The following is a 23,436-nucleotide window of genomic DNA, read 5'->3' as shown; positions in this document are numbered from 1 at the left end:
ACAGCGAGCTCGTCTGTGCCAAAACCGCTTTTGAGCTTTTCCCAAAGCTTTCCTGTCCAGGTAGTGGTTATGATCTATAGGATGGAGATGGAGATTTACTGGAGTCACGGAGCAGCACGAGGATGTCAACGGTCTGAGTGAACAGAAGCAGCTTCTGTCTGGGAGGGACTTCAATTTATCCTGGAGGAGCGCGCGTCGACGCAACACATCACAGGGAATATGAGGGGACAGAGTAACGATGGCAATTTACGTCCCTCATTTCTTATACTAGTGGGGAAGATAAGCTTATATTTACGTATTGTGCATTTTATAACTAAAGTATTGAACTTTCTCTAGTGTTTCCATTTTCGGACGTGGAGGCATTTCAGATGTGATCTCTGGGGCAGAGGGCGAACAGATTTCAGCCTCTCAAATTTGAATTCTTTTCACTTTTCCGCAGGCATAAACGCGGTATCTGTCAAATATATATTTATTTTTATACTCCGATTACACAGAACTGCTGTAAACTGTCTTCATAAAGTAAGACATGAGTCGCAGCTCTGTGAGGCTTCTGCAGGGATGGTCCACAGTGGGTTCCACCCCGTTGCTTTCTTCGCCCAGCCCCAATCAGAAGGGCTTGGCCATGGCCAAACGGGTCCTCTAAGGCCAATAAAAATCTTTATTAGACCAAAGATGCATTTTTTTCGCAAATGTATACATGATTATAACGAGGGGGCAAAAACTGGAAAAATGCTTTGCTGAGGTCAGTGACCTCTGGAGGGGCACCAGAGGTCAAATATAAATTTCTTCCATGCGTTAATGATAAAATGCAGTTAGTTTGCCTTTCTGCTCAACTTTCTGAGCAAGAGGAGAATAAAGGCATACTACTGGATATCATAGTCTTCTCTTGCCGGTATTTCAGACTCATCTTGACGTTACACCATGGTACATTTCCAATCAGAGTACACACCTCCTAAAAAATGATCATACCATACAGGGTAACCAAAAGGAAAGTTTAATGAGTTAAAACCGACCACATGAAAACAGACAACATTAAAAAATGACAGATATATTGCAAAGACGACATGAAAGAATATGAAGGAAACATGGAAAGGAGTTCAGTGAGGAACCAGTCAGTCACTTGCCAACTACAATTAATCTCTCACACGCCCCCCATTTGATTCATCTGCAGACATTCAGCGTCACTCTTCCCCCATTGCTGTCTTGATGATATCTGCTCTTCTCAGTTTGGCTGCCTCTTCAAACTTGGTGACGGCATCGTTACAGGATTTGTTCTGCAATCAGGAATAATGACATGGTGTCATTTTTTCACAGGAACTTACTGTCATTTTGTAGATGTTAATCTTGCTGTGCAATTAGTTCACTTGCCTGACATGCGCACAGAGCAAAAAGATAAAAATATAACAGAAAAGATTAGAATAAAGAATAAAATGTGTAAACAGTTACATACTTCTATGTGACTTGTACAGTGGATTCACTACGTATTATGTAAGTTAGTAATTTGAAAATTATGGAGTCCTCTGAAGAACATACAATGATGGACTTGTGCCTCTCCTTCTGGAGTTTGAAGAATTCCTCCACAGTCAGCTCCTCTACTTTCTTCTTCAGGCTAATGAAGTGGCAGGATGATGAATGAGATTTGTGCTCCTTTCTGGAAACAAAGACAAAGACAGCGATGAAGAGGTAAACATGAATGGGGAGACAAATAGTTAATTGTGCACACAAACATATGGAGGTAATATACATTGTACCATGTAAAATGGACATGAGAATGACTGCACTGGGAATATGGATGTGGAAAACACTGGTACAGAATATTTCAGCAAAGTTTCAGATGCCAACTGTGGCCCTGAGTTTTTCAATACAGTTCTGCCTGCCATAGAGAAAACACTAAATAATACACACTATTATGTGAAGTTTAACAGTGTCACAGTAATTCAAACAGTCTCATTTTAATGACCATGAATATAAAGCATATATTTACAGAGCTAAAAAGAGTTCAGATAGTTGATGCCTGAAGTGCTGTTGTATCAGTCGCAAACACTGCAAAAATTATGTAACAGACAGAAGGTAAGTGGAAAATTTCACTTGAACAGTGTGGAGCTCTGGTCACAAATGAACTCTCTCACACCAAGTAAAAGACACTTTTGGGTTTTGGGTTATATGTGCTTGACAACATTTATAGCCTTGAAATTTTGTGCTGAGAGTCAACAGCTCTTAGTCTATTCTAATTCAGCCCACTGGCCTTTAAAGCTGTTTAAAACTGTAGAGTGCTTTGATTATTGTGTCGACTAGTTGTATCACCACATATCCCACATGGGAAGATTTTAGTTAGCCAGCCAAAGAGGGGAAAATGAAACTTAAAAGAGGTATTTAGCTTTTTCAAAATGTGTTTCTGTGGATCACTTTGTTCACTGATTTCATACATTAAAGATCAGTTTATTAGTCACATGGAGTAAAACTCAGGCAGAAAAAAACTTCTCAAGATTTCTGAAGTCTGAGAAAATGATCTGGATGATATTTTGGAGACTTTTTTAATTATGAGCCAGTGTTTTTCCAGCTTGACTCATAAAAAATGTAATCTCCTGTCCTTTTATTTGCCTCGCTGAGACATGATGTGGTTATCTTACTCTGGATCGTCCTCCGGCTCCCAGCCCTCCAGCTCTTTGAGGCAGAAGAAACACATGGCGATGTCCGGGCTGTTCTCTGAAGGGGTGTGAATGAAGCCAGCTTTGGCCATCTGGAGGAACAAGTGAACATTTGTTTAACATGAGATTTTTTGTTTCTGTCAATTGATTATAAAAGTTGACACACAGAAAAGTAATCAACAACTTTACCGTACAATAAATCTTTCACAGTCAGTTCAAAGAAAATTAATCGTCGACTATTTTGATACCAATCATTTTCCACATAAAAACCCAAAATATTTTCTTCTTCCAGCTTTTCAAATGTGAGCAATTGCTACTGTTCTCCATTTTATGTCATTGTAAATTTGGTATCTTTGGGTTTAGAGACTGTTAGTCAGACAAAACAAGCGATATGAAGAAGTCACATCAGCCCCTAGAAATCTCTGGCCTTTTTCACCATTTTCTTCGACTGTATAGACTAAATGGTTAATTGAGTAACTGAAAACATGACAGAGAAATCAGTGCAGCTGTAGTTATATTATAATGAAACTAAACTACCTAAACCAGTGGCACCTAGTTTAATCAAATCATGTGCCTGAACTCCAAGGTATACAGGTATTCATTCTTTTTTAAAAAAAATCTGCAGATTTGACAACTGTGATAAAACCACGCTGTAAAATAAATATTTTGTGATATCTGTGAATTTTTCTTCACAAACTACTGTAAACTTTACAAATCTTGTTGCAAATAGGACTGTATTCGGTTGACTTTTACACAGTACCTAGAAATATCTCAGATACAATATAAGAATTGAGGAAACCGTCAATATAGTGTATGATTGTGACATATAGTGTATGGTTTAAGGTTCCTGTCATCATCCACTACCCTATATTTCACTGTTTTAACTTGCTATTTTTACTACATGCACTTACAGCTGGAAACTTGATATAAAATCAGTCAAAAACCACTCACAAGTAAACATCTATATATTGTTATTTTCCCAAATTTTCTACAGGATTCTGCTGCTGCTGTTGTTGTTGTTGTTATGTGTTTTTAACAATATACAGCTATAGCACTTTGCTAGCTGACTTCAAACTACAGCAGCCTTGAAGCTAACCTAACTCACAACTTTAATCTAATCTTTATACTTCCGTGACAAAGCTACGATAAAATGCAAGAGCGAGCGTGTGTTGGCGATAAACCCACAGCATTTCATTTGAATATTAGTGGTTTTCTTACTTCGGAGCTAATTGTTGTTGTGTTAGCTGGCTAGTGGAAAGGCGTCGCTAGCCACGGGAAAAGTCAACCGTTTCTAACGTTTACTCACGTTCTCCGGGGTGCACATGCAGTCCTCGTCGAATGGCCACCCCTCGAAAGTTTTAAGTCTGTTCTCATAAAAATACATCGTGATATCCTCTTTAGCGAACGGTTCCATTGTGTTTAGCGTTAAAGTATTTGTCTGTGACTAGTGCAAATCTGTGTCACCACCTAAAGTCACCGGGCTACAGGGCGCTTTCAAATTTCGGCCAATGTTCACTGCGGCTGTTTTGATTGGCGGACGGAGACTAACTCTTCTTCGTGGGTGATTTGACAATAGGAAAGTTCAGAAGTACGCCATCTAGTGTTCTTGACTGAGCACACTAATGGCGCCAAATACGACTAAACGACAAACACATCTTCTATCAGATTGTATTTTAAAGAAGACAGAAGACACCCTCTATCGTCTTACTCGAGCCCATAATTTGAACGTGGCAGTATTGTTGAGTATTAAATCCACATCCGGCGCCGAACCCCACGCTTCCGGATCAGGATTACCTAGTTCAGATTTGCCAACAACTTCAACGTTTGTTACACCTGACTCTGCTAAGTGTAACAGTGTGCCTACTTAACGTTACACATGTGGACGCTGGCTGCTTCTTCCTCGGTGTTGTGGTTATGGAAGGACGCTGTGTTGTTGAGACTTGGACAGAGTTTGGTTTTTCAGGCTCATCATGCACACCGAAGATCAAGTTTGGTTTAGAGACGGAAGTTTTCCTCTGCACTGTCAGCGACGAGGTGTATGTCTTCAGTACACAAGAGAGAAAACTCACGGCAAGTAAACTCCAGAGCACTGTTTTACACAGATCCACTGGACTAGAGTCAGGTGTTAAAGATACATGCTCACATTTTCTATTCTTCAGTCTGATATGTTGTTTTGTTGCAGGCTGTCCTCCAGTTTCCTGGTCCTGTGAGTGACCTGGTTGAGAGTCATGACAGACAGCTCCTCTATGTGTCCTGTACCAGTGGAGTTTACTGTGTCAGCTTGCCACTTCTGCTGTCCAGGTATGTACATTGATATGCAAAGTCCAAAATTAATGTATTCACAATAGTGCTAGTTCATGAATGTCTCACATCTTTCACCTCTGCAGGGCTCCAAGCTCCCCAGCTGATGCATCGTCTTGTCCAGCTGAGCTGAAGATCTCCTCTGAATCCCTTGTTGTAGGAGAAGAAGGTGTGTTATCGCTGCTCCTCGTCGGCTCTTTCCTCCTGATCCTATCCCAGAGAGACGCGTCCTGGCTCCTGAGTCTGTACAAAACCCCAAAACAAGCACAGTCCAGCAGCTGTGAGATGCTCAGTTCATTCAGTCTACCACTGGTCTCAGCTGTTGTACATGGTGACACTGAGGGAAATACAGGAGTGGGAAGGAGGCCTGTGCTGATTTGTGTCCATTCTGGTGATGCAAAATCAACATCATCCTTAGCGGACAGTCATTTCCTCCTCGATCCTGTCCTCTTCAAACTTCTGTTTGGGATCGATGCTGCCCTCGCAAAATTACCGGTTATCCTTTGTGGCCTGCCAGATGGACGCCTGTGTTTCCTCCCTCTGCGTCTTCCAGGATCACGGCTCCGAGTCATGCATAGCCTTGAGCAGCCAGTCGTATTTGTTGGAGCGTCTGTTGTCATGGAAACGGGTCCAGGACATGCAAAGTGTTTGGTGGCAGTGGGCGAACAAGGGAGAGTGGTGCTAATGAAGACTGACAAGGGTGGCCCAGAGGGAGGGGGCAACACAGTTGGTTTTATCGAGGGGTGTGTACCGGGGCCTGTGGTGTGTGGCCTTGTGGATAAACACCATCTCTACTACAGCACTGGTTCAGACCTTATGGTGCTGGATCTATCAGAGGGATCGTCTGGGAGAAAAGACCAGGAAAGGGATGAGGAGACGTCCAGTAAGACGGCTGCTGCCCTCCAAAGTCCCACCAGTTTAAATGTGTGTAGAGTCATCGCCTTGGCTGCACCTGCACACAACACTGCAGGTGAGTCGGTCCTGACACAAAAAGTCTTTAATTTATAAATGCCGTTGCTTTTAATCCATACCACCACACTATAAAAGTGAACTTTGTTGAACAGTTGTGTGAGTTAAAAAAATAGATATGGGTCGGTGTGATAAAGCAGTTGCAAACAGTGACTATTTTGAAAAATTTCTTACTAAGTCTGTCCAAGTGCGTCTTGAGTCAGCTGCTGAACAGCAACCAACTTATTTAAAGCAGAAATTCAACAAATCACATTATCCTCTTCACACTGGCTCCTGTGACTTTGACAGAAAAGAAATAAGAAAATAAATGTGATTAAATGTTGAATGCTTTTAATTAGTGTCTTCCTGAACTAAATTAATTAATTTGGAAAAAGTGCACAAGTTGTAAAGTGGATGTTTCTCATACACAACTATGTGTGGTTATAAATGTGTGTTGCTCTGTATTCTGTGTGTGAAACGTTCTTCAACCTCAGTGGCAGTTAAGTTCTGCACTGATGTAACGAGGCCGACTTGTTTGTTTCTGTCTCAGTGTCTTATCTGGTTGTGCATGTCTCTGTGTGTTGTCTCTGTTTAACTTGTGTCTCACATCTCTAAAGATCAAACAATTTCCTTTTTCCTATCTTTGTAAATTTGTGTGTTATACCAGGAGAAGTTCAGCTGCTGGGGCTGTCAGTCAGAGGACAGCTCCAGAGGATTATCTTACCTGTGGGGAGGAAGGATGCAGGATTGTCCTATCTGCCTTCCACACAGGTGGGCCGCAGCATCAGGGATCTCCTGTCTGCTATCGGGGATGTTTGTGAAAGGTACACGCAAAATGATTCCTTTTTGATTGTTTATATAACACAACACTGAAATATAACACAGCTGAGATTTGTTATACTTAACACAACCTCTCTGTTGACATAAATATTGTTTTCCTTGCTTTTCTTTAGAGCATCTGCGCTGAAAACTACCATCAAATCTAAAAACCTGATTCTGCGGCACCTGAATCAGGTGCTCAACATCAGCTTCCTGCTGATAACCAGTGCAAACAGTGAAGAGCATCAGCCCAGGCAGGAGAAGCAAATCAGATGCCATGCCATGACCAGGTGGAGCAGACTGCTCCAGAAAGACTCCCTGAACTTGACATGTGTCCTGGATAATTCAAGTCCTTATGTTTTGGAACGAGGCTGGACACTGAGCGTCACCGTGTTTCCTCTTTCCTACTCATCCACTGCAGGAGGGGAAAGCTGCTCCACTAGTTTTTCATTCCCATTCCACAATCTCCATCCTGGAGAAACATTTGAAGTATCGTTGCCTCTAGCAGCTGCAGGCGACTCATCCTTTCCTATGAGAGTGAGCTGCTCACTCATCTTCTCACTCTCACGTCTCCTGGGGGAGGAGGACACGGCACACCTTCCTGGCTTGCAGAGTAGTTGTATCAGTTTGCCCTTGAACACACTGACAGTAGACTGGCTGCACGCCCTGCAGGTGAACAGTCCCACATCTCAATCCAGCAACATCCCAACAGATGGCATCCAAGCTTTTCTAAGCTCACACCGGACTAGGTGTGTGGGACGAGGGGAGGGAGGAGGAGAGAGTGCTTCAAAGGCCGAGCGAGAGCAGTACTCAGCGAGTGTACGGGTGTCATCAGAGTTACTGAGGGATACACTGGTGTTAAAAAGCTCAGATTTGGACCCTCAGGGGACAAAGGTGGCTCCTCAGAGTCTCTGCCTTTCTCTGCTGGGCTGGCTGTTGTCTGAAGGTCCTGGAGGAGTGAAGATGGGACACCACAGAGACAAGATTGTCCCGAGCAGCTCAGTTGTCACAGCTCGAGGTCCAAATGGAGACACAGTCAAACTGACTGCAAAAGAGGTAAAACATGATCTAATATTATATTAATAAATGTTTACCATGTATAATTTTTGTTATAAAAACATTTGATTGGAATAAAACAAGTGTTGTATGGTGACTGGTTTGCTCTCCAGGTAAATGTAGGGGAGGAGGAGTCCCTGAGCACAATAGAAGTTCGGGTAGAGAGCTCATCTATAGCAGCAGTGTGTGGACTGCACCATGCTGTGCTGCGCCGAGTACAGGTACGAACACACACACACACACACACACACACACACACACACACACACACACACGCACTGATTGATTGAAAGAGGAGCCCCCTGCAGCTGGTTGCATGCTCTGCAGAAATAACCAGCATTTTTCTTAATAAAGTTTTGCGGGAATCAAGCTAAACCCATATTTTGGTTGTTGGTACCTACATTAAAAAGTCATGCTGCAGTGTGGCCTGTTTCCAGAGAGACTTCAGTCTTTCTTTCACACAGACAACTTCATTGTTTGTAATGACTATGGCCATAACTAGACCTTCTCTCAGTTTGATCTCATGAGGCTTAAGAATCTGTTGGGTTAGGGGTCAGGCCTTAGGTGTTAGGGTTGTTCTTGCTTTTTAGAGGAAGATGTTTTATTTGAAACTCCTTCTCTTCATCGGTTGCTCTGGTCCTGGACGCAGGCTCTGCTGCAGAGTGCTCCTGAGAGGGCTGCTTCCACACAGAGGGTCCAGAGTTTAGCTTTAAGACAGGCGCTGCAGCGAGCGGAGGTAAGACCTACATGTGCTTAATTCTGCTCACTAGGTCCTGTAACTCACTTATTCTCATTACAGATGCATCTATCTTTTTTTAGTAATCAGTTACATTAATGAACAGTTAGCCTATGAACTTAATAGAGAAACTATAACCAGCAACTGTTTAGTAAATTTGTTGAAGATATTTAAGCCACTGTAATATATATATTTTTTAAACCCATTGAACCCAAGACTTCTGTAAGACCGCAGAGACGCACCCGTTAGCTTTTTGTCATTGTCCATCATTCTTCTTACATCTCATGTGGGTGTTCTTTCTTTTTAAACCTTTTTTTTTTTTTTTTTTTTCCCCCCCTCCTCCTCTCATGTCAGCGCTTGTTGCAGCAGATCCAGCAAAGTCGAATCTCAGGAGCTTTTGGCGTGGGTGTGTCCACAGGGCAGATGACCCGATCTCTTCTCAGTGTTTACAGAGAACTCAGAGAAAATCCTCTCCTCATAATTTAATACTTTTTTTTCCAGCTGCGCCTGCACATCTGTCAACCTTGTTCGGTGTTATGTAACCTGTCTTGACTGAGAAATAATATCCATGATAATTGCTGCTGTAAATACACTTTTGTGTTGAGTGTAATTTCATATGTTATCATTGTTATTTCTCTATTGGACATGTTCTACAGCTCTAATAATAATAACGGTTACCCACATCACTCATCGCTTCTTGTCAGCTGTGCGCTCAATTTCAGTTTACACAACCGATGCATTCAACACAAGATGAAGATCTACAGTCCCCTGATGTGATGTGCCAGACAAGTAGGTGTAACAATGACTCAGGACCTGGTGTCTTGTCTTGTAGTTGTTACTGAACACGGCTTCAGACAAGTGGCAACATTTACAGACGACTGGTAGATTATAAGGGTTTGATTATGAATGATCAACAAATAAAAAATGAAGCTGGTTATTTGATTAAAACTCGTAATCATAATCTAGTGCATTCTCCAAAACATTACAACTAATATAACCACAAAGTGACATTTAACGGCCTTGTTCTATGTGTAGGTTTTGCAGGGAACCAAATTGTCAGTAATTCAATCAGTTGCAGAAACAAAGAGTTTCAGGTGTTTTTCATGAGTTGAAGGTTGTTTTAAGGAAAAATGCAGAACTACAAACACCAGAGAAAGTGACATGTTGTCCAGTAGGTGGCAGTGATGTGACTTGATGTTCGCTGGTCTTTTCATTGAGAAACTGAACTGAACAAACCGTAAAGATGTTGAGTGAGTGAACAGTGTTTTGCTGTTCTACTAAACCTGATTCCAGCTAAATTCCTTCATGCCCACGTTAGACATGCAGACCTGTTGTCAGTTAATGAGTATGTGTTGTCTCCTCACCTGCTGCAGGTGAGGCTCACAACCTCGGCATCACCTATTACACCACTGCTCAAGAGTACTTGCTCAAGGCGTCAAAGTCTAATGAAAGAAAACAATTGACTCCTATTGTTCACACTAGAAAGCTGCTAATTAACATGCACTGCAACGACTGTAATGTGGGCTGGTTTGCACTCCAAACCTAAAATGTTTTGTAGTAGTTGTAAGATGAGCAGTTCCTGAGATTTCCATGAGAGTCATCTTTGTGAAAATCAAAATGCCTTCAAATAGACTCAGCATATCTGCAGGCGTCTTTGCTGTCTGACTCCTAGTGATCAGTGCGAGCGGTCGTATCAACCTTTTGCCAAAGAAAATTCTTGCTCCACGTGAGGCTTGAACCCCCAACCACAGCATCACTGGTTTACAAATATCAAGTTGTGACCAACTGAACCACTGGAGCCTGTGTTCAGTACTAAGAGAGTGATTTGAATGTTCCTCTCTAAGTTGGTTTGTTAATAATTAGTGTAAAAATGATTACAGAGAGTTAAAAAGAGAATCTTGTTATAGTTTGAAGGTGATCATTAGTCTCTCTTTTTTTTTGTTAAGTTATATTTTTGGGCATTTTTGCCTTTATTCGGACAGTGAGAGATAGACGGGATGACATGCAGCAAAGCCCCATGGGACTTGAACCTATGGCTGCTGCAGTGAGGAATAAGCCTTAATAGTACGTGCTCTAACCAGGTGAACCACCCCCGATCATTAGTCTCTTCAGAGGAAGAGACACACCTTTGCTGCTGCATGAAGGCTAAAGCCTGTCGTGGTGGTGGTGCATTTATTCGAGTCTGTAACTTGATATTGTTGTTGTTTAGCATTGTGATCAGTTTCTTTAGTTTTCTCTCAGCCACTATGTTAAAACTCTGTTGCTCCAGGTGAGGCTCGAACTCACAACCTCGGCATCACTCTGCAGGTTACTGTCTTATAAGTACCGCGCGCTGACCGGTTGCGCCACTGGAGCTCGTGGAGGGACCTTGCTCAACCCCGAACACATCAACTGAACTGAGATCTAAATATTCCTGGAACATGAGGCCGGTGGTTTTGGACATTTAGATCCGTTCTCTGGTTAAATGTGCAGGGAGTTTGCTGAGGGCCCTCGTCAGGCAGCAAGTGAAACCAGTTGTGTAGGTCAATGGTTCTCAAACTTTTTCACGTCAAGAACCTCTAAACTGACACAAATTAGACCACAGACCCCCACCTGATAAGATTTTTGCTTAAATGTTTTATTACAGAGAGTGTGTGAAACCCATGACCATAATAATCACACATTCTGTCATTGTGTTATTTACGGATGGAATTATAGTGAAAATAAATGATTCCCCTAATTGCTGGGGACCCCCAGGAACTCCCTCAAGGACCCCTGGAGGTCCCCGGATCCCACTTTGAGAAACGCTGGTGTAGGTGAACCATAGTGAGGCTGCTGCTCTGTCACTGACAGTAGTTAAAAAACTTTTTTTTACAATTTACTGTTTCACTATTCCCAATAGCATTCAAATAAAAACTACAGACCCAATATCAGCTTCTTAAATCTTAGTTTTGATTTCATGAGTTCTGAAACTCCATTGTTTTTATTTTATGGTTCATAATGTTTCTAAATTAAAGCAGGATTTTTAACACCTGCTTTCCTGGCTCTGAGGTTGGTGGCGGTTCGCACCAGCGGTGGAAAGTAAGCACTGAACAGTTCTGATTACTTTAATTTTATTCTACCTTCTGCTTCCCTACATTACTAAGGAAATGTTGCACTTTTTTCCACATCTATTTGACAACTGTATTTAGCTTCAATTCGATCATTCACATGCTGCCTACATGGTAATAATAATACCCAATGCAATATGATAACAGACTTTGACAAGGTCATTCTGCTAGATAATATATTTTGTAGCTAATACTGTTGTACTTAAGTAAATTATAAAGGCTTTTACTTATAAAGACCTTTAGTTGCAATTAATTTGGTCTAAACTAAGAGGAAATGATAAGATGAGCTTGATTCATACAATCCTGATGGAAATGTGGCATTACTGAAACAAAACATAACCTACCATACAAGTTTATTATTTATCTCTATGTTCAAGAAAGACAGAGGAAATGTACAGTATAATATAACAGGTTGAAATGGTCCTATTAGTCGAGTACTGCCAACATGTACATGAGTCTTGGTTACAGTAATTCTCATCAACATCCTCAGTTAGCCACACTATGCTAATGACTTGAGCTCCTCTAAAAGGTGACCTCACTGTGGCAAGTGGCACCCTGAGCCACCAGACTGGATGAGTGACACCCGTATCACAACTTTGTTGCCGGGCTTTCACTAATGTAATATCTGTGAGGAGCGGTAGAAAGGCTGGGAAGAAACAAACAAGGATAGGACTGAAAGGATAGTTGTATTTTATGCTGTTGCTTGGTTTTACATCTCTTAAAACAAATTACCGGAGAATCTACGTGTCTTTATTTCTTTAGTTTCTGACATTCATTTAATGCTTCCTGGACAAAATCTATAGGAACAACACAAAAACTTTTCAGTCACAATTTCAGATCAAGCGCTCTCTCAAAACATTGCTAACTTCATGAAGACTTCTCTTGGCTGACTGTCAGTCCTTCCTCTTCTTTTGCCCTAAGTCCTCTGCTGCAGCCTCTTTGCAACAAGAAAAACATGGAAGGAAATGCCACAAAGTTTAACTTGAGATAAGTTCAGTGGTTCAGGTTGGAACCTGTATTGGAGTGTTTTAATACTCCCACAGCGCTGAGCTGCTCAGGCTGAGTCCGTCTCCCTTCAGCGTTCCCCCCTGGTCTCCACGCAGGTATTTGCCATTCTTGCCACGGATGGCGAGGCGGCCGTGCTCGAGGAGCTCCAGGGTGAAATCCTCAGGGGTCTCACCGTCTGAGCACACCAGCCCGGCGCTGTTCACATACCAGAACTGGCCATCCACACCTGCAGGATTTAGAGCAAAAAACACAGACAGACAGAGTATAAGTCTGATGCTGCGGTAAATGAGAGGTGAGAGGCAGAGAAACTCATCAGTCTTGCTGCTTCCTGAAGCCTGTTTGAGTGAGTGTGTCCTGACCTTTAATATGATAGACCCCGTTACTGAATTGCAGGGTGAAAATGTCATAGACCGATCTGCTGGCATCCAGTGTGTTGGAGTTCTTGTGGTGGCAGATGAAGCCGTTCTCCCCTCTCAGGATCAGCATAGGTCGGTTGATCAGTTTCAGAGTGAGCTGCTCATCCTCACCTGACAAAAGGTCGACAGCAAAATAATAAAAACATCAGGAGGAGCATAAGAAAAGCTGTAAATAGAGCTGTAGATACATGGAGAAAAGGGAGGAGAACAAAAAGTCTCTTACCTATGGAGTCACTCACAGCAAGTAGCTGGCCGTTCTTCTTGATGCAGATGTATTTTCCATTGTTAGCTTTTAGTGCCACCTTGTGGCCAAGCCACTCCACAGCAAACATGGTGTTTGCTGACCTGAAGTTTGGCATCACAAAAGAGAAGATGAGACTTTCCTTTCTTCAAAGTTCTCTTGGAAATATTGTGATTACATGTTGAGTGCACGTACAAGATTAAACAAGCAAGTCAGAGAAGAGAGACTAACGGTGCAGTCAAATCAGAGTTGCCTAGATAGATAGATAGATAGATAGATAGATACTTTATTTATCTCCTAGGGGAAATTCAACTATTACTATTACTTGATTTCTTTCAGTTTTAGTCATGAATCATTTCTATTGTTACTAGATTCATATTTAACTTCAATGACTGACTTTATTTTCAATGACCGTGACTGCATTGCATTATTCTTTAAAAAAATATCTGCCATTGTGTGATGAAATTCACTTTGTTTAATATGAAGTATTAATTACATTTCTAGAGCAGTGGTTCCCAACCTGTGGGCCAGGAGGGTATTGCAAGCGGGCCGACAAATTGTTTGCAAAACAGGTGAAAATATGTAATTATATAAAAAAAACATACAAATAACGTTTTTGATTAAACAAAATGATCTTTTAAAAGGCCTATCCAAGGCCTATCACTGAGATAAGCCAGTGATAGGAGCACATCACCTACTTGTTTGCTATCTCAGTCTGAAAGATTACACCCATTGCAAAAACTGGAGTATCAAGATGGATAGAGTCAAGAGACCGATGGTGAATCGACAAGTGATCTCTCCCGCGTCTAACAAAACAGAAAAATTGAGCTTCCCCTGCTTTCATTTCAATCCCGAATGTTGGACTGTTATCATTAAAATAAAAAATAAAAATGGCTCTGATTTTCAAGTGGGCCACGAGTTGGAAAAGGATGGGAACTACTGTTCTGGAGAGATTACACGTAGGATTTAGGATTTATGTTTTGATGGTGATTTATAGAGGGTGACTCCGTTTTAGCCAAGGGCCATACTGTGATGGTGCAGCTCCTTTTTCTAAACCCATATCTTTAATATAAAATGTAGGACGGACACAAACAGCTGGAGATGTGTTTATTTCTACTCTGCACAGCTGATAAAAGAGCTCTCACTCACAGTTCAGTGGCGGTACTCTGGATGCCTCCGTGAGCCACCAGGGCCCAGTAGTTCCCTTGGCTGGTGCGAAACGTGCACTTCCTGGTTTCCTTGTCGATCTCCATCTGAAACGTCTCCATGTCTGTCTCATCTTCCTGATTGGCTGCGAGGCTGACTCCTGGAGGGGCACAGTGAGCACATCCTGTAATTAACACTTCAGCATGAAAACTTGCTGACTATTTAATGTTTGGAGAAATCCATCCATCTGTTGCTCTGCTTCATTTTCATTTGACGTTACTTTCCCTTTTCAGCTGTTTCTCAATGGCACTGTTGTATCTGTAAGTCCCAATAGACTTTTTTACCAAACAGATGCCTCTACAGACCTCTTTTATTACTCCCTGGATTCCCAATGGCAAGTCAAAAACCCACAGACAGCCGCTTGGTAATCAGGTTGTATTGTTATGTTTAACTTGGCCCAGCATGAAAGAGATGGTAATCATGTCTGATCCCGGGATGTTGGGTTGTTTTTAGTTCCCTCTTGAACTGTGCTCTTGATCTGATGTGCCTTCCTCAGGGTAAATACATTTTCACTGAGTGGACTTCTGGATGCATTTAAGGACAGAATATACAATAGATAAAATAAATACACCAAATGTGGCCATGCAGGAAAATCTTACCGAGTCGAGCTAGATATGTAGAATGCACATCTCACTTTAATATGTTACCAGCTGACACTTTCACCATTAAGCTCTGCGTCAGTTACACTGAGACCACTTAACACCTACACAAATATCACACCTTCGACTGACAAACATTTTATAGAAACCACTTAGAAACCAATTATTTTATCATTTTCATCGCTAACACATGAAACGGCGTTGGTTTCAAACACTTGGGGTAAACACAAATGCAGTGGCAACCCCTCCCTCTCGGGTGGTTTGGCTTCCAGGTTCAGAGGAACCGGCACTAACCTCATTCTAACTTTGAGCTGAGTTTTTTTAATGCACATGTTAGAAGCCCTGACAGTAAAACAGTCCAATGGAATATTTTATTCCAACTAAACATGTTGCTGGTACAAACAAACAAACAAAAAAAACAATAGTCTGTTAGACCACTAACAGACAGATTGCAGAGAGCTAAATCCCAGAATATCCCCAATACATTTTCTTAATCCTTTAACAACACTGATCCCCTTTTTTTTCTCTCCTCTCCTCTCTGGTCATCCTTTTCTACCTTCCTCCCTTCCCCCATCTTTCCCTCCTTATCCCTGACCCCCTCCACCCCCACCTCCCACCGTCGCCCCACCTCCGGCCCTGCCTATCTGCCCTCTTCGCTGCGGGGCTCTGATATAATCAGCTTTCGAGTGCTACCCGTCCAATCCCTCAATCCCCTCCATGAGAGAATAAAAGAAAAACAGGAAAAGACCAGAGGATATTATGGTTCACACTTGGCACGATGTACCGATAATTCAACCCCTCCCACGCACCAGCCATAGCCATGAATAATCAAATATAGAGAGAGTTTGCCATAAGTAATGTATCTGCACTAACTGGCTATGTTGTTTTGTGCATCTTAAATGAGCCAAAGTAAAACTCATGTACAGAGAGATACTTTTTATTTAACCAAGAGCCAAACTGCAACAGTGGCTTAAAGAAGCAGAAATTATTATTTAATTATCAATGGTGCAGAAAAATAAAACTTTGTCCTCTGTAACAATCATAAAGATGTTAACATGCTAACATTAGCTAATTAGCTAATGTCATTAGATTTGCAGGTATTTGGTCATAAACCAAACTATTATGACTAATGACAAATTAAACATTTGACCTGATGATGGGTCATGAATGTCTGCAGCTACAGAATTGAATGGAAATCCATCCACTAGTTGTTGAGATGAGTTACACCAACATAGTCATGCCTGGAGCCTGTAGCGTGGCTAACAACGACACAGGACGAAGGCATTGTCTGCATGTTCCCAGTGAGGGCAGGACGGGTTAGTGTTATATTTTATGGTGATGTAATGTTAGTATATCACTAGAACCACTAGAACCTGTGATACACTTGAGTGGTTTAAAGCCACCGATAGATGCATGCATATAAATAACATATGCTTAATCCAACACAGATGCAGATTCACATACCACTCTGAAGAGCCTGTTCACAGCACAGTTTTTATTTATTTATTTATTTAATATTTCTCTCAACAAATAAATTTTCTTCAAAACGGTTCTTCAGCCTTAGATGGTGATTGAAAAAAAAGCATATTCCATCTAGTTATAAGATTATTTAAGGGTGTGTTGCTTCAATTTGATATCTGACTGTAGATACGGGCTGGAGGAGGGAGAAATGGGATGACATGCAACAAAGATGCCATGGTTACTGAGCTACCGGGACGCTTTAATCACATCTTATTCACACCAGATAAACTGGGTATCATGGGGTCTTACAACTGGTTAAATTATCATCGATCTTAAGTGCATTTGAGGCATAAATTTCTGCCTCCTCTACTCCGCACCTATGCCTGGGGGCCCATCACTCTCCTTCTCTCTCATCCCGACTCAATGTCATGCTTTGTCTACCTATTCCATGTGTCCATTTCACACTAATTCAAGCTAGAAATGATCCTCAGTCCGGGCTCAGCTGGGACCTCTATCTGATAGATGAGAGAAGACGAGACAGAGGAAGGAGAGACGGATGGAGGAAGAAAAAGAGAAAGAGAACGGGAGAGAAGGAGATTAGACATAGTGAAATCCAAGCCAGCAATCTGAAGATATCAATAGCTATGTTGATGACCATCTTTGACACACCAGTTGGTCAAGCATACGAAATAAGATGTCATCATAGCCACGATCAGTGATAAACTATGCCACACACACACACACACACACACACACACACACACACACACACACACACACACACACACAAACACACAGGTAGCTTCAATAGCGGCACATTTTGGATCAGACCCCAGATCCAGCTCCACTTTCTGGTGTTGTCCTACCTGCAGCCTGCAAGTGGAGCAGGCCTAACTAATCCATCAGCGATAGATGCCTCTGACATCTATTATTAATAGTAAGCTGATGCCACTATCCCCCTGTCCCTTATTTTCTTCTTCCCCCCCCCCAATCCTCCTTCCTCCACAGCTGCATTTTCTGTTGTTTTTTTTATTTCAGTCCCTTCATTTTTTTCCACTTATCTCTTGTGTGTGTGTGTGTGTGTGTGTGTATCTGTCCATAGATGCATTACGCGTGTGTGTGCGTTTGTATGTATATGTGTGTGCGTGCTCATGTGTGTGTTAATGGAAAGTATATGTCTTTGGACTATCATTTCTTCTTCACTTTCAGGGCAGAGTGGACCACTTAGACCGCGGGAACACGGGGAGGTGACGAGAGACATGATGACAGACCTACATCACGTACCAAGGCACACACACACACACACACACACACACACATGCACACACACTCCTTAGGCAATAAAGAGCAACTCAGGGCTGATGGAAAATAGAGAATTGCATTGCGTTGTTGTGCACAAAGACTTTTACACTTATGTACTGTATATCTGAAATAAGGATCCTCTTTATTGCTAACCCATTTGCTACACTCTTACTCACTTTAAAATATATAGCCAACATCACTCCTCTGCACTAACTGGAGCATGAACAAAGGTGCTAATTTATGTGTAAAGACACAAGCGACATTAGGGAGGATGAAGAGCCCACCTGTCTCCACATGTACTACTATTGTTCCAGAGTCCATTGAGAGGCCTCCTACACTTGTATCCTCCCTTCTCTGCTTTCCATTCTCCCCTTAATCATCATGTCAAACCCAGAGATAGAAAGTAATACACAAGTGCTGAACAATTCTGAGACGCCAGCATGTGAGGGTTTTTTCTGTTTTAGCCCACTTTTAGTGTAACTTCACAATTCAACCTTTCACTCTAATATAGATTTTCATTCATTGTTACCACGTGTTCGCGCCAACTGCAAACCAGGGAAAGTCGGCTAATGTCGTGCGTTTAACAGGCTTGTCCACTGGTATTGCTGACTGCGACAGGTACAAGACAGGTTGATCTTTGTCATTCTCTTTGCTTGAACTGAAACGTATTTCCTGCCAAAAAACATGACAGAAAGTATAATCTTGTACCTTGACTTTGCAGTGTGACGTGTTGCTAAATACAGCGTTTTGACTCTCTCTCTGACTGTTCCCTTGATTTTCAGCAGCACACAGGCACAGACTGAAGGCCGGGGTTAGCGGGTTAGATTAGCGGGTTAGAAGCTATGGCCCCAGGTGAGAGGCAGCTTGGGTTTCTGAAAGCAGACTCCCCCCCTAGCCTTCCAGGAACAGGGGCCAACTTCATCAATAATTCAACACACCTCACTTCAGCACTCACCGCAGCAGGACGGCATGTTTATGTGTGGGTGAGTGTGTCGGAGAAAGATAAAGCTTTTGTTTGTGCAGAACAAGTGTAGGGAGAGAAAAAAGAGACAGAAGGGAACGTGTTGCAGCTATTTCTTAGTGTGTGAATGCACATGTACTGTATACATGTTTACATTACGGTTCTCTCCACACTGTATGTGTGCTTTACACTCCACCATATGTCTCCTTCTCTTCAGCCTTCAATCGGTTTGCTCCCAGTCGTTCGGTCTCTGCCTGAAGCTCCCTCTGCTAACCAGGAACAATGAGCATTTAGAGATTCAATTACATCACCCAGGGCTGAAGTAACTCGAGCCTGCAGACAAGAATCTGCAGCCTGCAGATGGGTGTCATGGCCAAATATGCTGACAAGCACTGTTGGTGTATGCTAATCCACCCCAAATCCAGGCTAAAATCTGACCAGCAAACTCCTTTTCCCCATCAGCAATTGAAACTCTTGGCAAGTACTTGTAGTGCACTTCTGGTTAGACGTAATGTGACACTTACAATTACAATTTTTCTAGTTTTTGAAACCGATCAAAGAAATTCAACCTTGCTTTTGAGAAGAAGTAACTTTGAAGCCCATGTGGAGCAGGTGTAATCCTTCAGTGAAGTATTGTGGTGTCATGCCTGTTTGCTGATCAAATAACGCACTCCAACAGCCCTGTCACAAGACCGAAGAGTAAATACATGATACACTATCAACAGAGCATTACTGTGCGGCATATAAGTTACAAGCAGCTGTTTCAGTAAGCCCCGCGGGCAAAAGCGTAAAGTGTTAACACCACTACCCAACAAAGCCAGGAGGAACATTTGAGAGGCATTGAAATGGGATCTTCAAAAACATCACCATTTATGATTATTTGGTAAAAGAAAGGGAGAACAACTTTCTACTCTCAACTTTTTCTTTTCTATTTGCTGGATTTTTATAAAACTCTAACTTTGACTGTACTGCAATTTTAACTAAATCTATTTCTGTAGTTATTTCCAACATGGTTGCACAATAAATCTGTCATTTCACCAAATCTGGTGTAAGACTTAATACCGACAGTGCACTAACCTAAATCAGTTGCAGCCCTGAAACAAATGATGTATTCGTCTCAGGTCTCCCAGCTGATATGGGAGACTATCAGCCTCATCTATCTTGTTTTCCTGGAAAGATGCAACTATCCAATGTGATGCCAATGCATGTTGATGTGCAGAATACATTACCCATAATTACCACGCATCCCTTATCAGCTGTCAACCATTAGAGAGTGGTCTATTCTCTTAACCATGCATATTCAGCATGTCCACATGATAATGAACTTCCTGTGAATTGTCAGCTCAGTTTCCTGGAGGCGTATCAGTGCACAGTATACAGGCCAGTAGTAGTTGTAGTATTTACTGGCCCTCTGTTTCATTATGTATGTGTGTAGGTCAGTTTATGTCAGCTACAGGCTCATGTGACCACACTCAGTGGCACCTAAGGTCAAGCTTTGTCATTTTAATCAGACTTTTGAGATTCTGTGCGAGACTTTAAGCAACCTAGGAAACTCAGGAGCTGCAGCGTGTGCATGCATGCAAGGCTTCGGGAAAAAAAAAAATCTGATTTGTGACAATATCCTTTGCTGTATATGTGTCTGTGTTTTCCTACCTTGTCTTATGGAGACATATCGCCCATTGGCTGCCATCAGAACCACCTGTGGGTGGCTCTCCTCCAGGTCAAACAGTTCGTCTTTGCCTGGCTTGGAGCAGCGTCCAGACCTCAGGGTGCCCGTAGGCCCCATGGGAGACAAATACTTCCCCTCGCAGTCTTTGAAGGCCAGCTTCCCACACTTCAGCTCGAGCGTGTATGCCGTAGCCCTCCCACTCTGTGTCAAGAGCTTCCCATCATTACTGAGAAAGCGGCTGTCGCAGGTCTTTAGGCAGTACTTCCCGTCCAAGTAGACAAGGGTGAGGAGTGCCGCTACACCCCAGGGAATGTTCAAATCCACAGCGATCTCCCCATCCTCCATGGAGAGGTGGGCGTAACGCTTGCGGGCCACAGACAGCAGGTTGGCCTGCGGATGTAGAGCCAGGTGCACTGCCCACAGCTCGGCATCTGTGAGTATCTGGGCAAAGCAGGACAGGTAGTCCCGAGAGCCGCCGAAGAAGCGGAGGTGCTGCTCAGACTGCAGGGCCCAGCGACCATCAGACTGAGCCACGATGAGGAAACGACAATCTGAATTGTGCCCGTCGGCCTCACAGGTGACCTTGCCGTCCTTGTCAGAGGCTAAGTAGCGTCCCAGGTGGCTGCGCAAGTAGACTACCTGGGTGTCCTGGGAGTCCTGCTCTAGGGTCCATATCTGCTTCTTCTTAAGGCTGGGAGCTGATGCATTCACCTGAGAAACAAGAACGGCATCAATCTAAAATCTATTTACAACAAGCCTGGCAGTTTCATGCCTGCAGCCTCTGCTTCAAATGGTGTGGCCCTGCACGGATCCACCACCACGACACCAACAGTCATGCAGAGAGTATGCGACAGCTCTTCTTTTATACAGGACGGCATGCTCGTACCTTGAAGCCAAAGGTCTCAGCAGTGAGGTAGCGACCCTCATGGTTGATTAGACCAAACTGCAACTTCAGGGGACGGTTCCCATTAGCAGGCATCTTCACCTGTGGATTCAGGAGGGCGAGAGACAGAGAGAGAGCAAAGGGTGAGACAAGTTAGGGATTGGGGGAGAAAGAAAAAGTGGGGTAAATGGAACCGGCATTGGATTCAGGAGTGAGGTGTACGCATGAAATGGTGGAGTGAGGGTTTTTATAAAGGTGAGAAATAAGGAAGGAGGTGATGTCATGGAGAATGATGAAATGCAAATGTTTTAAAGACAGGAAATCAATTCATTAAGGTACAGTATATAAAGCACGCCCATGACCACAAATTCCCTCCCCGCCCAAGGCTTTATTATACATTTTTCCAGCCACAGCCTCCTAAATTACTTACTGTGGTTTTGTGGCTTCCCCTCTGCAGTTTCTGTGGCTCTAATTCCAGCTCCCAGACTTAAGAGGCTTCTTTCAACAAGCGTCCTCTTGTAATTCTTTCTCTCTCCTCTCCTTCTCTTGCCGGCTCAAACGTTCTGTGGATCGGGTCTCGCAGCTCGCCTCCGCCGCTGCCTCTCTTCTCCTTAATCAGGTTAGAGGCAGCAAAGACTTGAGTCAACCTTGATCTCTCTTCAGTCCCGCGTCAAGCTCTCTACCACTGTAGACTAATTTTGTTCTCGACTGCTTATCTCCACTTCTGCAGCCGACCCTCTCCCTGTTTCTCTCTCTTTCTCCTGTTGTACAGGGCTCTCTCGTCCAGCCTCACTCCTGCTCTTGCTTGACTTGTTATTTACCCTGAAGGCTCAATCACTTGCCCCCCTCCCCCTCCCCAGACTATACTTCTTGGGGTTTTGTTTTTGCCCCTCCTTTGCCTACTGTCTTTGGATCACATCGAATACTCTGACTTCTGCCTCACCTTTCTTGAAGTCCAGGTTCCTCGCTTATCAGGCAAAAGTTTGATCAGTGAAGAAGAACATCCTCAGCAGTCCCGCAGATTTTATGGTCGTGCATTGAAGGACTCCTTCAGTCTTTCCCTAAACATAAGCCGTCCATCACAACTGAACTCGGCAACAAAGGGTGCTCGCCTCTGTAATCTTAAGCCTCTCCCTGTCGCTTTTTCCTCCCATCCTCTCCTTCTCCCTCACTGCCTTTCTCTAACCTGCCATGTGTATAATCCCGCCTTTCTCTGCCTCTGCGCTTTATTCTGAGCTCTGCACTTTGCCTCTTTCTGTGACACATAAAAAGACAGGTAAGTAGAAACAATGCACACACACACTCACACACACACACACACAGCGCCGGGTAACAAGAGCACCCCCCATGCCTTTGGGGTAGTTGCCTAAGTGCGGCTCCCCTTACCTGCCTATGCTGAAGATTTAGTTACACACCTTCTCTGATTGCACGCTCTCTGGGTCAGTCCTAATGGGAAACGTGTCTGAGAGGCTCCGGGACTCAGACTTTACATCTGAGTTTGGGAGACGAGCAAAGGGACAAGAGATGGCAGGTGTTGTAAAGGCAACAATAACAAGCTAATCAACATATGGGAGGTTTGAATGAATGTGTGTGTGCAGGAAGTGCATATGTGTGTGTGTGTGTGTGTGTGTGTGTGTGTGTGTGTGTGTCTAATCAACCTTGCCAATCAGCCTATTATAAGTCTTCTTTGCAGAGTAAACAGACGTGTCTGTTCCTCAATCCATCTAATCCTCAACCCAATCATCCCAACCTGCCTAATCTACCAGAACTACCCCTCCCCACTTTTTCTAACACACACACACACACACACACACACACACACACACATACACACATACACACACACGCTCCCCCTTCTGCTTGTCAATGACCATAAACATACACATAGACTCACTGACCCACAGCAACACACACACACACACACACACACACACACACACACACACACACACACACACACACACAAAGGTCAGTAGGGTCTCAGGGTTTGTAGTAAACATCACCCACCCAATGATTTACTCCTCCTGACCTGGACTTGAACTGCTGCGCTTTACGCAAAACGTGATAAACAATGTGTGTCACACTTAAATTCA

The 23,436-nt window shown here is 43.1% G+C and overlaps 3 protein-coding genes and 1 non-coding gene across 6 annotated transcripts; 1 reads left to right on the top strand and 3 right to left on the bottom strand.

Moving 5' to 3' along the window:
* Window positions 1–991: 991 nt before the first annotated feature.
* On the bottom strand, window positions 992–4,126 carry LOC111220232 (baculoviral IAP repeat-containing protein 5-like). The gene is made up of 4 exons (XM_022743252.1): window positions 3,955–4,126; window positions 2,631–2,740; window positions 1,534–1,651; window positions 992–1,274 (listed from the first exon to the last, which is right to left on the bottom strand). Exons 1-4 carry the CDS (start codon window positions 4,060–4,062, stop codon window positions 1,182–1,184), a joined length of 429 nt encoding a protein of 142 aa, XP_022598973.1. The 5' UTR covers window positions 4,063–4,126; the 3' UTR covers window positions 992–1,181.
* A 340-nt stretch (window positions 4,127–4,466) lies between these two features.
* faap100 (Fanconi anemia core complex associated protein 100) lies at window positions 4,467–9,368 on the top strand. 2 transcript variants are annotated; one of them, XM_022743235.1, is made up of 8 exons: window positions 4,467–4,718; window positions 4,831–4,949; window positions 5,036–5,919; window positions 6,565–6,721; window positions 6,851–7,772; window positions 7,886–7,993; window positions 8,422–8,508; window positions 8,863–9,368. In XM_022743235.1, the coding sequence occupies exons 1-8, from the start codon at window positions 4,563–4,565 to the stop codon at window positions 8,992–8,994; spliced, it is 2,565 nt and encodes an 854-aa protein (XP_022598956.1). In that variant the 5' UTR covers window positions 4,467–4,562; the 3' UTR covers window positions 8,995–9,368. The 2 variants fall into 2 exon arrangements, with proteins under 2 accessions (XP_022598956.1, XP_022598957.1); XM_022743236.1 differs by lacking the exon at window positions 8,422–8,508.
* Window positions 9,369–10,769: 1,401 nt separating this feature from the next.
* Window positions 10,770–10,863, bottom strand: trnai-uau. The gene is made up of 2 exons: window positions 10,826–10,863; window positions 10,770–10,805 (listed from the first exon to the last, which is right to left on the bottom strand). It is a non-coding gene; the product is annotated as a tRNA-Ile (tRNA).
* A 1,762-nt stretch (window positions 10,864–12,625) lies between these two features.
* fscn2 (fascin actin-bundling protein 2, retinal) lies at window positions 12,626–21,439 on the bottom strand. Of its 2 annotated transcripts, none has more exons than XM_022743240.1 (6): window positions 21,347–21,439; window positions 20,445–21,171; window positions 14,412–14,568; window positions 13,210–13,366; window positions 12,965–13,127; window positions 12,626–12,831 (listed from the first exon to the last, which is right to left on the bottom strand). In XM_022743240.1, exons 1-6 carry the CDS (start codon window positions 21,437–21,439, stop codon window positions 12,626–12,628), a joined length of 1,503 nt encoding a protein of 500 aa, XP_022598961.1. The 2 variants fall into 2 exon arrangements, with proteins under 2 accessions (XP_022598961.1, XP_022598962.1); XM_022743241.1 differs by having other exon boundaries at window positions 12,965–13,132; window positions 13,245–13,366.
* Window positions 21,440–23,436: the final 1,997 nt, after the last annotated feature.

Source organism: Seriola dumerili, unplaced genomic scaffold (genome assembly GCF_002260705.1).
Source record: "Seriola dumerili isolate Sdu_G_001 unplaced genomic scaffold, Sdu_1.0 BDQW01000068.1, whole genome shotgun sequence".
NCBI lineage: Eukaryota > Metazoa > Chordata > Actinopteri > Carangiformes > Carangidae > Seriola > Seriola dumerili.
This window is presented reverse-complemented; position numbering and strand designations above follow the sequence as displayed.

Coding starts and splice junctions, on each gene's coding strand:
- LOC111220232 (XM_022743252.1), bottom strand. CDS start 4,062: ATGGAACCGTTCGCTAAAGAGGATATCACGATGTATTTTTATGAGAAC. Junction 2,741..3,954: donor GCATGTGCACCCCGGAGAAC/GTGAGTAAACGT, acceptor TTGTTCCTCCAG/ATGGCCAAAGCTGGCTTCAT. Junction 1,275..1,533: donor AGAGGCACAAGTCCATCATT/GTATGTTCTTCA, acceptor TCCTGATTGCAG/AACAAATCCTGTAACGATGC.
- faap100 (XM_022743235.1), top strand. CDS start 4,563: ATGGAAGGACGCTGTGTTGTTGAGACTTGGACAGAGTTTGGTTTTTCA. Junction 4,719..4,830: donor CACAAGAGAGAAAACTCACG/GCAAGTAAACTC, acceptor GTTTTGTTGCAG/GCTGTCCTCCAGTTTCCTGG. Junction 7,994..8,421: donor CTGTGCTGCGCCGAGTACAG/GTACGAACACAC, acceptor TCCTGGACGCAG/GCTCTGCTGCAGAGTGCTCC.
- fscn2 (XM_022743240.1), bottom strand. CDS start 21,439: ATGCCTGCTAATGGGAACCGTCCCCTGAAGTTGCAGTTTGGTCTAATC. Junction 21,172..21,346: donor CTGAGACCTTTGGCTTCAAG/GTACGAGCATGC, acceptor CTTGTTTCTCAG/GTGAATGCATCAGCTCCCAG. Junction 14,569..20,444: donor ATATGTCTCCATAAGACAAG/GTAGGAAAACAC, acceptor GTGCCCCTCCAG/GAGTCAGCCTCGCAGCCAAT.